Here is a 16,496-nt window from a genome sequence, read left to right on the forward strand (position 1 = left end):
AAATGGAGTTCCGGCGTTGTCCATAGACGTCGCCAGAATGCCAGTGGACGGAATCTCGCTTGATCCTCCACCGGTTGACACCCGAGATCATATAAAAGCGGGATCCGCGGAGTTGACTGGGGCAGACCCGTTGCCATCCTGAGGAATTTGTTTTGGGCTGATCTCAAGGGATCCAGTTTGCTGAAGCCCCATAGCTCCGCCCCATATAAAACTGAGGGTAGAACCTTTGAGCCATATATCTTAATTAGTGGTGAAATTGGCCGGGTAAAGGAGCCTTTGTGCTCTTTAATCAGCGCACCACCTATCTGCAAATGCTTTAGGGCCATAAGCTCAACCTGGTGGGACCAGGTTTAGGGCCATAAGCTCAACCTGGTGGGACCAACCTTTAGGGCCATAAGCTCAACCTGGTGGGACCATCTATCACCTTAGATTCTTTATAAGGGGGTGGTGCTTCACCTGAAGTTTGTGAGTTTGCTCTTTTTCTAGCATTTGAGACAACTAGGGAATGTAAGGGTAGCTGTCCTTTAACGTAGGATGGATCACCAGGAGCAGGCCTGTACTTTTTCTCAGTTCTAGGGTTTAGGATCCTAGCACGTACCGGATCTTTAAATACCTCTGGAGCATGTTTGATGACCCCTTTGATCATAGGAAGAATTTGAACAGACCTTTGTGATTGTTCAAACGTATCTAATAAAAAATCTTCCTCTGCCTCGTCTGAATGCATGGTGACCCCATGATAAATGGCAGCCCTATTCAGTAAGTGCCCCAAACCAATATTGTCTTCTGGGAGAGAAGGTTTTGATGGGTATGCCTGTGGGTCAGGAATATCTGGCACATCCTGTGGGTTTGGGTACTCCCAATCTGGATCATCAACAGGGTAGGGAAAAGGCTCATCTGGGTCTACCCCTTCCCCTATGCTATACTCATCATCATTTTGAGGTGTATGTGGTGAAGAATGAGGAGGAGAGTGTTCAGGAGAATTTTGAGGTGAATTGTTAGAAGGAACAGGAGATTAAGGAGAAGGAAGTATAAGAGAAGAAGGGTGCATAGGAGATGTGGCAGAGTCCTTCTTCTTGACAGGCAATGCAGGTGTAGGTGCTGTGTCTAATTTTATTTTTCTGTCTGGTGTAGTGGATACATGACCTGTCTTTGGGTCAATGTAGATCTTCTGTTGTAGAGGATTAGGTTGGAAAAGTTCTTCTCCTTGCGGAACCTTTGCCGGTGCCGATCTTTTCGGTTCCGGGAGTGGTTGCTACTTGTCTTTAGCCTTAGGAGTTGTAACTGTGTCCTTTGGCGTAGATTTCGTTACCGAAGGTGTTGTTTTCGGAGTCCTAGGCTGTTTCGAGGGCTTGAGCGCATCGGAATCAGGCCTTGTAGGTTTCGTACCGAAGATATTGGCTTCGGGTGGAAGCTGGTCTCGCCGGCTTCGAGGCGTCAGACACTGGCTTCATATTTTTGTCTTTAGAAGTAGATGGTTTTGGAGCCGAGACTTCTTTTGGTTTCGGTGCCGAGGGAGGTAGTGGGATCGGCACGTGCGGCTTGCTCGGTAAGAAGCTACCGGAAGGCTTGAGTATTTTCTTCAGAGCTGGGCTCGATGGCTGGGCTTTCAAAGTGTGTTTTCGGTCGCGACTGGGCCCCGGAGGCGGAGTGTTGACCTTTGCCTTCGATTTGGGTGGTGGGTATGGGGCCGGGGCAGTAGTACTCACTCGCTGACCCGATAGTATGGAGTCATCTGCCTCTGATACGATTTGAAGATCGTCTGAATCTTCTTCGGGAATGAGCGGAACTTCTTCGTCTAAGATATCCACCGGTTCCGGGGCATGTCTCTGCATGTCATGTCGACGGGCCCTCCGATCTCGAGTGGTTTTCTTGGATCGAAAGGACGCACAGGCTGTGCAGCTGGATTCGTCGTGTTCTGGCGATAAGCACAGGTTACACACCTCGTGATGGTCACCTCGTGATGTGTGGAAACTTTGCTCCACAGTTAGGGCATCTTTTGAATGGCGTCCTTTCCATGAGGTGTAGGCCCCACGGCGTGGATAGGCCCAACGGCCCGCGTTGACGACCGGAATCGAGCTGATGGAGTCGAGACGATGTTTGTCGATATCGAAAGTAGTTTGGTGAAGTTTAAATACGTTTTTTCGCGCCGAAGTACTTGAAAAGTAGATTTCGACCGGGGCGGAAAACTTTCATCCGAACCCAGTGGCGGAAAAAAACAATCTAAGGATGGAGCCAATGCCCATGCGCACTATCGTCCAAGGGAGGAGTCACCTATCTCGTGACCACAAAGACTTCTTCCAAGACGTCAACAACATGCAATCATCCGAGCCCAACACCAGGTGGCGATCTAATGCACAGTGTAAGATCTGCAGCTCATATGCCTCAAACCTAATGTTTCTGAGTGATGGCATTCTTAATTTAGACAAGCACATTTACAAACAAAGTAGTCCCTTCAGTGCGAGAAACTACAATGTTCTTGTTCTTTTGGGACCAAAACAAAATTTTAGCTTTTAGGCAATTTTCTTTTCCTTAGGTCTCACTTACCAGACAGTGAATCACTCCCTGAGAGTTATGATAGGCTTGTTGTGGATCTAAACAAGAACTTGCAGCGCGTTAACAGCCTGCACATTGCTTGCCATTGGTTGACTTTATTGAGACTCATTTGCTTGCATCGCAGTGGTGACTTGCCTCCCTCTTTGGTTTGTTTCTTCCCCGGAGCATAACCCCTTTACCATCACTATCATTTTAAGTGGCTGACTTGTATCCTTCCACTGGCTCACTTTTAGGAACCTACTTTTTTCTTTTTGGTTAACCACTCCATCTGAGTGCATGTGTTTTCCAGATCTTGGTCTCTTTTGCTTCTCCCCAGCAAAATCTATCCCCTACGTTCTCTGATACTCTGACCATTATTTGCTGCTCTCTGGTGTGCTTCTTCCCTGCATTCTGTGAAGCTCTCTCCATCGTATGTTGCTTTACTACTCCCCTATCACCTCAAAACATTGGCTTTATTTATATTTTATTATGCCTGCCAGCTCTCCACTTTGCATCACCCAGCTGCTCCTCTGTTGCCCCTCTCAACCCAATCCTGCAGCCTTTTTGTTTTCTTTTTTGGAAATATTTTCTTTTACGGTCGGACAGGTAGCTTTCCAACAATAATGTTCTACAAAAGCCTACAAAATGCACTTTCACACTAGTAAAAAAAAAAAATAAGCACCCACATAATTTGGTATGCACGTGTATGTGTGGTGACGCAGGTGTGTGCCTACCAAATTACGTGGCCTTATACTTTTTTACTTTTTGTTAATTTTAATCCTATGCTGCACAGCACTGGCAAAAAATGTAGTTTTGCTAATGCTGCACAAAATCGACAAACAGCATGGACAGAGCAATTAGGTCCAAAAAGTGGGACCCATTGGCCTTGCAAGTGCTTGTTTTGGATCCTTGCAGCAAATTGAAATTACATTTGTTCTACAGACTAGGTAGGTATTATGTGAGCTCTGTGCCTACACTAGTGCAAGAATGAGGATGAGCGATCATAACTTTTTAATGAAGTGTAACGTTCCCCTAAGATCTCCCCAAGAGTGAAGGATTATCCTAAGCATACGAGTAGATTTCTACAGCTCAAAATTAGCTGTGAAGAAATTGAGTCCTGCCCACAGGAGCCTCAGAAGCGATACTTCAATGCGGGAGCTAGGCAACAGCTACATACTAGTGTGTTGGGGTTAGTGCCCATTGAAGAGCTGTATCTTCATTAGTTTTGATGCCACTAGGACCGCTGTGGAGAAATCCCACATGCTGGAGATAGAAAGGCACAGTGAACAAGCTATATGGCAAACCAAAAGATAACAAAATGACATTTTCTGCAAATTAATAGAGGTAACATTGATCAAACGATTATCTCTTTATGTAAAAGCACATTTATTTATCTCAGCAAAAGTGAATCAAAAAATAATTAGCACTTGATAACAGCTTTGCAGAGTAAGGCTTTTAGGGACAGTTTAAAAAAATATAATCAGTCTGAATGTTTATCTATAGTGCACTGTTGTAAATTTGCAGCATATTTCTTCAAATCCATGTGTTATATAAAGTCCACAATCTTTCTTCTCAAATTAAAGGAGGAGTTAGATATCCAGTCCTCTGCATCATTAACAATTAAACTGTGCAACTTATTTTCTAATGTTAGCGTTATGAGCTAAAAACGTATGTACCCATGAAATCTTCACTTGCTTTAAGAGAGCAGTCTAGCTGAAATGAGCAACATAAGCCTTGAAAGTATCTAGATTTGTTGACAAAACTCCTAGCAAAAACATGTTCAAGGGTGCACTAAAAGCCAGATCCTTTAAATTATAATGGTCATTTATTTCTCGAGGAGACAGCCTTTACAACGCTACCTTTACCACACAATGCCTTTACCACAGAGGTACATTTTGTGTGCCTTTTACCACTTGTGGTAAGTTTTGGTACAGTAAGCAGGATTTAGGAGTGGTAAGAGTAATTTTAGCTTTTAGGGGTAGGTAGTGGTAAAGGGTGGTAAGGGTAAAAATGTTAAATTCAGGGTTTCAGAAGGGGAGCGATAAAGACAGATTAGATATATATTTAGGGGTTTCACTTAATTTATACTTCCCATGCATGGTAAATCCATATGCGTGGGAAAGGCGTGCGTGGAAAATGGCAGGCGTGGAAAATGACAGGCGTGGAAAATGGCAGGCGTGGAAAATGGCAGGCGTGGAAAATGGCAGGCGTGGAAAATGGCAGGCGTGGAAAAAGGCAGGCGTGGAAAAAGGCAGGCGTGGAAAAAGGCAGGCGTGGAAAAGGCAGGCGTGGAAAAGGCAGGCGTGGAAAAGGCAGGCGTGGAAAAGGCAGGCGCTGTTTGACGATACTTCCTAGCTGTATCGTTAAACATCCCTTTCTGGTGGCAGATCTACTTTGCTGCGGTGTTCCTATTAGTAACAGACATATCATACTTGGTCATGTCATAAATGCAACTTACGATCTGCAGGAGCCAGAGAACATTATTGAGATTTGAGAAAAACCAAGTTAACCAGTGCCTGAGGCTAGAGGGCCTATGTAACTAATGAAATAACAGTTCTAGGGTACAAAGACATACAGGGTATTTAAGGCCGATCTAGCTTTGTGCGGGATCTTAAAGGGTTGGGAGGTAAGGATAAAGACACAAAATTGTGTCATGTCTTTGTCTCCTTGTGACAAAACTGGTGGGACTTACCCGTGGCGGAAAAATTACTTTCCAAAAATGCCAAATGACTCTTAGAAATGATAATCCTTCACACAACTGCTGAATGATTACAATTATAAAAGAAAGAACAGAGGTAAAATAAAAGCAAATAAAAACAGTCTGAAGAAAAATCAATCAATCAGGACTTGTATAGTGCAGCAAATCACCAGTGAGGGTCTCAAGGGGCTCAACAGCACAGTAACAACAATAACAAATTGGACTCACTTTTATTGTACAATGGTTGACATCCCTTAAGAAAGAACTCAATATATTTAATGTGTAATAAATAAAATTACGTTCTCGATCTCAACTCGCACATCACACTATTTCCTGAGGCTGCCATCTGTGTAGTCTGTGTCTGTTAAGTGTCTGGTTACTTAAACCCACCCCCCCCCCCCTCCTCGAAGGAAAAGGTGACCCTTGGCTAGACCTTACAATAAGTAACAAATCTTTAAAGAAATAAAAAGTGCCAAAATACTGTCCCATCTGGCTAGGAGACCTTAAAAAACTCCTAACAAATTGTTCTACCTAATTGGAGGGCCTTGACGGACTCTGCATTCAGTCCATTATCCGTAACAAAAAGAGTGCCCTCCCACTGATTTCTAGGTCGATGTTGCCTACAACTCCGTACCCAGCAACCGTGCAAGAAAACTCGTTCATTGGCCATGGTCACTGCTAGCAGAAGACAATACATGTGAATGGGAGAGGAAGTAGTTACCAAAATCAAAAGGGAGCCAACAGCCTACAATAGCTAAGACATAACTATTTATTTAGGAGGTGTTAAACAACAGCAATTCCTGCAAATCCCCAGCACTCACAACTGGAGTACACAAAGAACGGACAAATAAGAGTTTTGCAAAACTTTGTTCTTACAATACTCAGACCATGATCCTCAAAATCAGAACTGTGGCATCAAAAGGCTTCCAGGATCCTATGTGTATGAACCACTGTACTAGTAAATATGCAAATCAACTTCCACACAGCTTAAAAAAATATGATTTTGTCAACTTCTATACATAACTTTTATTTTCATTGTCAAGTTATAAACTTTGCTTTGGAAATTCCTCTTAAAGAATTGAACACTGCCTGAAAATCACAAATGTGTATAATCTTTTTTTTTTTTAATTCACACGTTCCATAGTTCATGCAAGCAGTAGATAAGCATTGCTCTTCGCAACCTATCTGTCTAAAGAATATCAACGTGTTGCGTCTTGAAATCCAGACAGATCTTGGTTCCTATGTGCTCCAACAATGAAACAATCTATGAAGGTACAGAAGTGTAATACAATGTAACACTGTCAAATTCGGTCTCCTAGGAGATACAATTAGTTGCAGCTTAGAGGTCGGAAAACACTCACTAAGGTGAAGTTATTGCAGCATTGTGCACTAGGCTGTTTTGGTTTTATGATGTGATTAAATGCTTCTTATGCACAAGGTCGTCCTCTGCCGTGGTCAATTCAATTATAGTAACAGTATATGGACAAACTGTCCAATATGCTTGTGGTTGTTTATTCGTAAAATGTGGTGAGAGATCTGTCAACCCGTTACATAATTTGAATATGGATATTCTTACCTTTCAAGGCAAATGACAGCTCTTTGTGTGACCTATATTAAAAATCTATTTATCTGCAACCCAGTCTCTCACCTGCTCTACAGTCCCTCTGCTTGCACAGCACGATCCTGGCAAAAGAAAACCATGCACGCATTGCCAGAAAACTCCTTTGTAAATGTCCTTTAAGATATTACAAACCATCCAGTTTGTCAGCTGTATAAACACTGTCGGCCCATGCTTTACAGAGCGGGGATGCAGGCACTGCAGGAGTTTGGTGCTTTACAAGCGCTCGCTGTCATGGGAAGTGTTGGATTTAAGTATGTTTTTATTCCCGGTAGAGTACTAGGAGATTTGCTGCATCTGAAGCCTTCTTTCTGCGGCAGCAGCCAGTGTCCGCCGACGAAGCATAGCAGAGTCTGTACGAGTGCCCTCCAAGGAGAAGCCGTTCTCCGAAGAAGAGTTGCTCTCCAACTCATCTTCATCTGTCCTATTTAAATAGCGTCTAGGAAAGAATAGAAAAATTTAAAAAATTTAAAAACATAAAAATATGTTCCTTTCAAATTCAATAAGGTGAACTTGTGGCAGTAATCAGAAGCATTAGTGGGGAGTAATGTGCACCAAAATAAAATAAAATAAACAAAAAAGGAAAAGTTTAAACTCTTATTAAAATGAAAGAGGGTGCAGTTTGAGGCACACGAGAAGGGACATATTGGCAAGAAAGCCTTGGTTAATGAGACAGTCAACAGCAGTATCTTAGCTCTCAATTATTTACTGCAATAAAGAAAGCATGAGCTTCTCGAGGGCACCAAAATCTGTTTCTCGCAGTGTTGTCCCAGTGTAGACAATCTTAAGAGTAATTTCATAGGTAGCAGCCAAATCAATTATCAGAAAAGGCAGACTAAGTATTATTTACCTTCAATAACCCTCTTTCTGATAGATAGGACTACTCCACAAATTCCCTATATCTGCCTCTTTCCTATACACCACATAGTGATCAATTTGTATTTGAAAAAAGTGCTTGTGCCCAATATTTTTCGAAGGAGACCCCTCCACTTTCTCCACCTTAGTAGCCCACTTACACCAGGGGCACAGCCCACCTTCAGCACTGGGGCACTCTTATAATCTACTCTCTAAGGGTGGATGGTAAACTCTGCTCCTCTGGCGAAGTTTGCAGAGTTTTGCCCACTCAGCCGGGAGTGTGGAGTTCGGGAAAAATTCTGCAAAATGCCAGGTGGCAGGGGTGTTCTTGCGCCCGGCTCGCCGAAGTTAGCGAGCAGGAGCGAGAAAATCGAGAGCTAGGACAAGTCCTGACATAATTTCACAACGCAGGTGGTCAAGACAGGTCGCTACCGCTCGCTTTGAGAATGCTGCTGTTCATGCCGGGATTAATCTTGCAAATTCGGTTATCGTCTCAGCAGTATTAGCAGAGTAGCGATGATAGTAAACAGCGAAAATCCTAGGTCGGGAAATCTAGAGAACGACAGACGGGTGCATCTGTTACCGGTTCCTCTTTCCGTGTTCCGGGTGCCGACCTAGGATTTCCGCTGTTTACTATCATCGCTACTCTGCTAATACTGCTGAGGTGATAACCGAATTCGCAAGATTAATCCCTGATTACCCATATCAAGTCTTTGGAGTGTCCTTACTACCAACTCAACACTCTTTCGCCAGCATTTTGATCCTGGGAGATAGAGAGACCTGAACGACGTCCACCGCCTATCTACAGTCCTGGGCCCTGTCGGGTCGGAATTATCACAGACAGAGCGACTCTCGCAACGACACTCCTTTTCTTCTGAGCCCTGAGGAGTCGGGGGAAGACTGTCCCTTGTGCGACGAAACACGTGTCGGCTGGTTTTCATTTGACATTAAAGACACCTTACAAAACGACCACTTTCAAGAACACGAATTATTATGAATTGTATTGTTTGATTTAAAGGCTTTGTGTCCATCATATTTATTTATTTATTTAGCGATTTGTATTGCGCATACTCAACCCGAAGGTGTCAAGGCGCCTATCAAAAAAGATCAGAAAATTACAACAGCAATACTACAGGTAGGCACGTACAAAGAGGTGGGTTTTTAGGGCAGATCTGAAGGCTTGAAGAGTGGAGAGAGACCTTACCTCAAGAGGGAGAGCATTCCACCATTTGGGGGCCAGATTGGAAAAAGCCTTACCACCCCATCTGGTCTTCCGAACGCGAGGAACAGAGAGGAGAAGTCTATTCGAGGAACGGAGGTTCCTACCAGGATTATAATAGGACAGGATGGATCCAATACCAGTGGGGCTGGTTTTAGCTAAAGCCTTGTAGACCATACACATAGACTTGAAACGGATGCGGTCCACAACTGGAAGCCAATGCAGCTGCTTACGGGCAACGATGGCAGAGGCACGTCGGGGTAGATCGAGAACAAATCTGGCTGCTGCGTTCTGAACCACCTGCAAGCGCTGCAGCTGGCACTTATTAAGTCCAGCATACAGCGCATTGCAGTAGTCCAGACGCGAGCCCAACAGGGCAACAGCCAGTTGCTTTCTTGCCTGTAGGGAAAGATAATGCCCGATTTTCCTTAGGATGTGAATGATCCCCCAACAGGTCGATACAGTCCTGTTGATCTGTTGGCACATGCTAAGGGTAGGATCGATCATGACCCCCAGGTTTTTAGCTGAGGATGTAGGATCCGGGCAGGCACCCAATGAGTCCGGCCACCATTCACCGGACCAAATATCTTCCCTTCCTCCAAACACCATCACCTCAGTCTTCTCCCCGTTCAGTTTCAATGAATTGTGAATCATCCATTGGCCGACTGCTTCCATACAAGATCTAAAATTGGCGGCAGTCGACGTAACTGGCTGGGAGAGAGAGACGAGGATCTGGGTATCGTCCGCATAGGAGACTACCTCCATCCCATAAGATCTGATAAGTCTGGCAAGGGGGGTCACATAGATATTAAAAAGAGTAGGACTAAGCGCTGACCCTTGAGGGACCCCACAGTGCACAGACAGGGATGGAGATAGAAACTGACCCAGCATCACCCTTTGCTCTCTATGATCGAGAAAAGAGGAAAGGAGTCCCAGGGCCGCCCCCCGAACACTAATGTCCCTCAGACGAGATGTTAGGACTGAGGGAGAAAGGGTATCGAAAGCAGCCGTAAGGTCTAAAAGGATATCATATGTCCACATTGACATTTTTTTGTTCTATAACGAGAGTGTGCATAGGTGCTTGTCTTATACTTCACACAGTGGCAGCCCAGGCTATCACCGTAATTAGGGGGTTATAGGGCTTATCCCTCCACCTTTTGGCACCTCACATCTCACTAGAAATTACTTCTATTTAAAATAACACTAACAATTAGCTGTGCGCCCTTTCTCTGACCTGACTAAAAACCCTTCATCTAGACCCTCATAGCGAGTAAAAAATGTACTCGAGCAGCAGGAAGAAGTACAGCCCTCTGGTGTGCCGCTTAGTGACATTCACGTTGATTTTACCACAAAACAAGCTCCCAGCGCGTGCTTCGCGATGTACTGACATCCCGCCACTTGCGGAAATCCAAGGAATCTCAGAGTATTTAGGTAACTCCGCAGAATTCTACAAAGGTCCCAACAATAACTACCCAAGACGCCCACTTGCATATATTATGGCACCACCTTCAAATTCAGTTTTTGCTGTTCTTTTTAATGATGGCATGGTACTGCATTTTTACCTTTTTTTCACAGCTTACCTTCGTTTTGAGTGTGGATGACACCTCACAGTTTATGCTCATCACCAAACCAGCCATCTTTCACTATAAGACTGTGTAATTAGAGTGCAAGCCATGAAAATCCACAGCCCTTAACGTATGCAATTAAGGGTGAAGGATCATTATGCGTGACCCGCAAATGCCGACAGGACAGGATTTTCACATTAAATGCTTAACCAGCCAGGTATTAGACGCCACCAGGAAGCTCTAAGGGTGGTGAAGATAGACACATCGATTGACACTGAGGCTACTTTAGGTAAATAATAAAGAGTAAGGGAGAAACAGAAGGGTGAAAGATAGAAACATGTCGGACGAGTAAAACGCACATGAGGGAGACTGTTTGAAAAGTCTTGCACTCTCATGGAATGCATAAAGAAAGAGAAAAATGTAGTTCCCTAAAAGAGAGGGGAGGAAGCACAGAAGCCAGCCAATTAATGACTTAGTATACAGGCTATGCTCCATGGGCAGGACAAACACTAGGCTGAAACAAGGAAAGCCTTGAACGGAAATCAAGAAAAGAAACTTCAGGAGACATCAGTTTGTGGCACATAGTGCTGTAGATTTCCATTCCATGCAACTACCTGTCTTTTTCCCACAACCGGGCTCGGTTGCGGAACAGGCCCTCCATACTGTGGATGTTAAATGAGCCCTCATATATTAGATTGGCAGGACTAAACCTTTTAAACACACGGCAGGACTAAACCTTTTAAAAACACACAGCAGCTTTGTTGCTTTCCCCAAACCACACAAAAGAAAAGCCCTACCCAAAAACAGGCATTGCAAGATGGATAGTAAAGAGCATTCTAACAGGCTATGCTAAAGCCAAGAAGACATTGCCCATTCCTACTAGAGCCCACTACACTCGCAAAAAAGAAACCTCCATGGCTGTCCTAGGAAACATTACAACAGCTGACCTATGCAAAGCAGCTGCATGGTCTACACCACACACCATTACCAAACGTTACTGTGTGGATGTGCTAGCCTGCCGACAAGCCAAAGTTGGCCAGGCAGTACTCTGTACACTTTTGCAATCTACTGCAACGCCTGCTAGCTAGCCACAGCTTTTAGAAAAAACTGTGTTACATTCTATGCACACCCTGTGTATCTGCACCCACATATGCCTCGAACAGAAAATGTTACTGTCTTTTTGCATGGACATCTCTCTATGCATCACTTCGTTTCTTACAATGTATCCTCACCTGCAATGCGGAAATACAATCTAACAATTAAGTGGATGACCATGCCCACTACCAGGAAGAGGAGGAGTCCCGCTACCTTGTGACTCGAAATACTTCTTTGAAGAATCTTGCACACTTACGGGTCCAACACTAGAGGCAGAAGTATGCACTGCATGAGTATCTACAACCACAGCCTCCAACATAAGAGATACAGTAAACCGAACCAATGGTAAGCAGTGGGTGGGCTGCAAGCTCCTGTATCTTCTTGGTAAGCCCATGATATCTTTTGCAACCAACTAGCTTGTGCTATCTGGAACGATCAACTTAAAAATAATGGATCAGCATTTGCATATGACTGCCATATTCAGGAAGATAATTTATTCTAGTTCTATTTCTATGTTTACAAAGTAACACATTTCAGTGAGAGCTTCAAACATTTCCTTATGCAATTTCTACCTTGTAGAGAATATTAAGGTGCAGCAGAGCAGCCACAGCACCCTAAGGACATAAATTCCATTTGCTACACTATAACATCAAGCACAGGATACTCACATACGCCAGATGTGTCACTAAGAAATGACATGGGAGAAGTGAGCAAAGCTGTGAAAGATGCTAACTGCATAGGCACCAAAAGATTTATGAGAGGTCATCTCACCCTTAACTTATCGAGGCATGCTTCATCTTTTGACTACCTATCACATCAGGGTAGTAGCAATGCCACCCCAGCAGACTCCATCATAGGAAGCTAGTCTCCCCCTGGGAGTGCTAATAAATCTATGATCAGGACAAAGCACTTAGTCCTGTTTTTTGTGGGAAAGAAAAAATATTTAAAATATACCTAGAGGTATACTCAAGGACAAGTTAAAGAACAAGAGATAGTGGTGGTCTATAACCGACATATTAACCACAAACCAATTCCATTTCTGCAGTGGACCCAGTACATTTCATGGCAAAAAGTAAAGTCCACATTTGTAAAGCGCACAATCACCCGTAAGGGTCTCTAGGCGCTGGGGGCCGTCGGGAAGATTAAGCGAGCTATTGCCCAGAGTCACATGGTGCTGGGCTAACCTACCGCCCGAGCCGGGGATCGAACCGTGGTCCCCAGATTCCAGCGTCAGTCGCCCTGGCCGCGGCGCCACACCTCTTCCATCTGTCATAAGAGCAGCAAGTAGGAAGGTCAAGAGAGGTGAAAGGAGAAACAGCTGCAAGTTGAACGAGAAACAGGAAGTCTCAATGCAGACAGATTCTTCATTTAGAAGCCTCTTATGATCTTCAATGTTCCCCTTCATCAACATGACTCCAATTAATCCCCAAGTTTGAAACACAGAGGGTGCTACGGTGTAACAGTCCCCACTAAGCACAGATCACAATGAAAGCAAAAAGAGGGCTGGAATTCACACATGCATAAATACCATAAAAGGCTTGGATGTTATGAAAGCCATTTTAGCTTTAAGAAAACAAATTTGCAATAAATGCCTAAGTGACCCATAGTGCAGGAAGATGAGCACTATTCTAATAAGGCCACTCGCAATGCACACGAAGTCCCTTTTAAATATCTACGATACATCTTGACAACAATACACTGTCCATGTTAAGAGGAATGACTGATGACAGGAGGAGGTGCCTATTGAATTGAAGCTGTGACAGAGTTTGAAAAAGGACAATTCAGGTAGTGACACCGAGGGTCAATCAGAGACAAATAGCCACAACACCCTTGCCTCACCCGTTACCTAGGAGGTGGATAGAGAAAAAAGAGAAGGCTGAATGTAAGCCGCCATTTCTCATGCTAAAATTATTAGTGTTAAGACACTTTCGAGTCAACTGAGTTACAACAAGGGATCTGTCGATCTCGGAAGCCGACCCGACGAAGGCTTGGACACTTATGGGCAAGAAAGGCCAAAACATGTTAACCGTATACGTGTGATGCAATGGACAATTTACACGTCAGAACAACATAATCACCTCACTTTTTAATCTTACCACTGTATATTGCACTTATATTAAAAGTACATTTTAAGATACAGGAGGGTAATTCACTACCCGGATCCCACCAATACTATTCCTCAAAAGGAGACATTACTCCCCTAGGGAAGAGAGTACCTAGGTGTGAAAGTCAATGAGAACGCCACCCGATACTGCACCATAGTGGTGATCACTTAACACCTCCTGTGGCAAATACTGGTCGAGGGCTTTGGATTGACAACTGGTACACAAAGATACCAGTAAAACACTAAGTTCACTCTCTTTTGATTAAGAGTTTGGAAATAAGACAGGCAGGGGGGCCTGCAATGTAGGCAGATGCAGTTACTTTCAGTGTAGGCATTGAGCATCTCTCCCCTGGACCACACACAACCGCTTCCTGCAGAGTTGGTGTGTAGTGTGGTGAGGGGTTGGCCGGAGACAAACTCCAAACTACTTTTGTTAGTGGCTGCACATTCCAAAAGAGGAAGGAAAAGTTAAGCCAGGAAAATGCAGTCACTCACGTTGCGGTATCTACTTAGATGCCGCCGCCGCTGCTCACTGATGTCAGTTCTTTACACGACATTCCACACCAGAAGCGCAGAGCCATGCAAGACACTAACCACCGGGGCACAAAACTAGGTCCCTGAAAGGGAGCACCTTACTCTAGAAGTCAGTTCGCAGAACAAGGAGGATGAGTGGGGCAGTATGAAATCTATAACCAATATATGTCTCTTACAGATATATCGTTACCAAAGGTAAGTAACTTGTTCATCTGAAAGAGACTATTAGTTATAAATTCCTTACCTTAGACTTGATACCCCAGCAATACCAACCCCAGAGGTGGGTCTGCGAACTAAGTTCACACCAGAAAGTCCTGGAGAACTGAACGGCCACAGAAGCTGTCTCTCTGGACCTAACTATACAGGAAATTAGTGAACGTGTGTAGAGATGCCCACGTGGCTGCTTGGCAAATGTCACTGAGGGGGACTCCACGTCTCAAAGCAGTAGAGGCTGCCGTCGCCCTGGTGGAATGGGTGCGCAACCCTACTGGAGGCTCCTTTTTCGCCAAGGAATAACAACGTTTAATGCAAAGAATGACCCCATCGAGAGATGGTTAGTTTTTGAACTGCCCAACCTTTCTTGTTACCCACATAGCCAACAAACAGTTGATCATCCACCAGGAATTGTTTTGTGCGAACCAGATAAAATGATAGTGCATGTTTTGGATCCAGACGGTGGAGCCTCTCCTCCTCCTTAGAAGGACGCGGGGCGGGAAGAAGGTGGGTAAAGTGATGGATGGTCTGTACTGTGTGTAAAGAGGTAACCACTTTGGGATGAAAAGAAGGTCTAGTTCTAAGGACAACCTTGTCCGGATGAACAGCAAGGAAAGGAGGTTTAGAAGAAAGAGTCTGCAGCTCACTCACCGTGCGAGCAGAGGTGATGGCAACAAGAAAGGCAGTCTTTAAGGTCAGGAGTCTGAGAGGACAATTATGTGGTGGCACGAAAGAAGTATACATGAGGTAAGTTAAGGCCAGATTCAAATCCCACCTGGCATTACGAAAGGAATAGCAGGAAATAGGTGAGTAATGCACTTAAGAAATCTATTTACAATAGGGGACTTGAAAAGAAAAGGCAGATCAGGAAGGCGAAGAAAGGCCGAAAGATATCCTTTAAGGGTGCCCAGAGCAGAGCCCTGCTGGGCCAAATAAAGAATGAAGAGGAGAACCTCTGAAAGAGGGGCAGAAAGGGGATCCAAAGCCTTTGCTGTGCACCATGCCACAAATTTGTTTCATCTACAGGTGTACACTGTTTTAGTGGAGGGACGCCTGACTGCCAAGATGACATTACAGACTTCGGAAGGAAGGCCAAAATTGGTCAACTGTCGCCACACAATCTCCATGCAAGGAGATGAAGGCTGGACAGGTTCGGGGGGAGGACTGTCCACTTTTGCTGCGACAGAAGATCATCCCGAAAAGGCAGTCAGATCGGAGGATTGATGGCCATGTTCAAGAGCTCGGGATACCAGATTCTTCGTGCCCAATCCGGAGCCACAAGAATGACTTGGGCGCTTGATCTTCTTAAGCCCTCCGGGCAGAGGTGGTATAGGTAGACAGGCGTACAGAAGACCGCAATTCCTCTAGCGGCAAAAAGCGTTACCGAGCGATTACCGTCTTGGAAATTCCAATGCGCAGAACATGCTGACATTGGGCATTCTCTTTGGTGGTGAACAGATCTAACCAAGGCTCTCTGCACTGTTGAAAGAGACCTTGCACCACCTCCGGGTGAAGACGCCATCTGTGAACCATCATGCACCCGCAGCTGAGTTTGTCCGTCCTGGGGTTCAGGGAACCTGGCAGGTGTTGAACCACCAGGGACATAACCTGATGTTCTAGCCACGTCCAGAGGCTGAGAGCCTCTTGACATAGAGTCCGCGAACCCACCCCTGCCGGTTTATTGCAGTACCACATGACGGTGGTGTTGTCTGTGAACACCTGCACTACTCTTCCTTTGACAGAAGGAAGAAAGGAAGGAAGGAAGGAATGCTTTCAGTGCAGATTGCCCAGAGCTCCAGCAGGTTGATGTGGAGCCTGGACTCCGCCGGAGACCAGAGTCCTCTGATCTCCACCTCCCCCATGTGGCCGCTCCATCCCAGAAGTGACACATCTGTCAACACTGTGAAGTCTGGTTGGGGAAGGGAGAGGGATCTGTCATTGATCCAATCCTGGTTTGTTAGCCACCACTGCAATTGGAGTGCAGTGCCCTCCGAGATCTGGACGACATCGGAAAGATTCCCCTGATGCTGTGCCCAATGGAACTTCAGGTCCCACTGCAGAGC

The 16,496-nt window shown here is 44.9% G+C and overlaps 1 protein-coding gene across 1 annotated transcript in view; it reads right to left on the reverse strand.

Moving 5' to 3' along the window:
- Positions 1–3,901: 3,901 nt before the first annotated feature.
- Positions 3,902–16,496, reverse strand: part of AMFR (autocrine motility factor receptor) — a 320,402-nt gene continuing 307,807 nt past the window's right edge. The window contains exon 14 of the mRNA XM_078670185.1: positions 3,902–7,287. Coding sequence (XP_078526311.1) covers positions 7,128–7,287 — 160 coding nt within the window. The 3' untranslated portion in view covers positions 3,902–7,127. The remainder of the gene's footprint in view (positions 7,288–16,496) is intronic.

This window comes from Lissotriton helveticus, chromosome 12, assembly GCF_964261635.1.
Source record: "Lissotriton helveticus chromosome 12, aLisHel1.1, whole genome shotgun sequence".
In the NCBI taxonomy this organism is placed as follows: domain Eukaryota; kingdom Metazoa; phylum Chordata; class Amphibia; order Caudata; family Salamandridae; genus Lissotriton; species Lissotriton helveticus.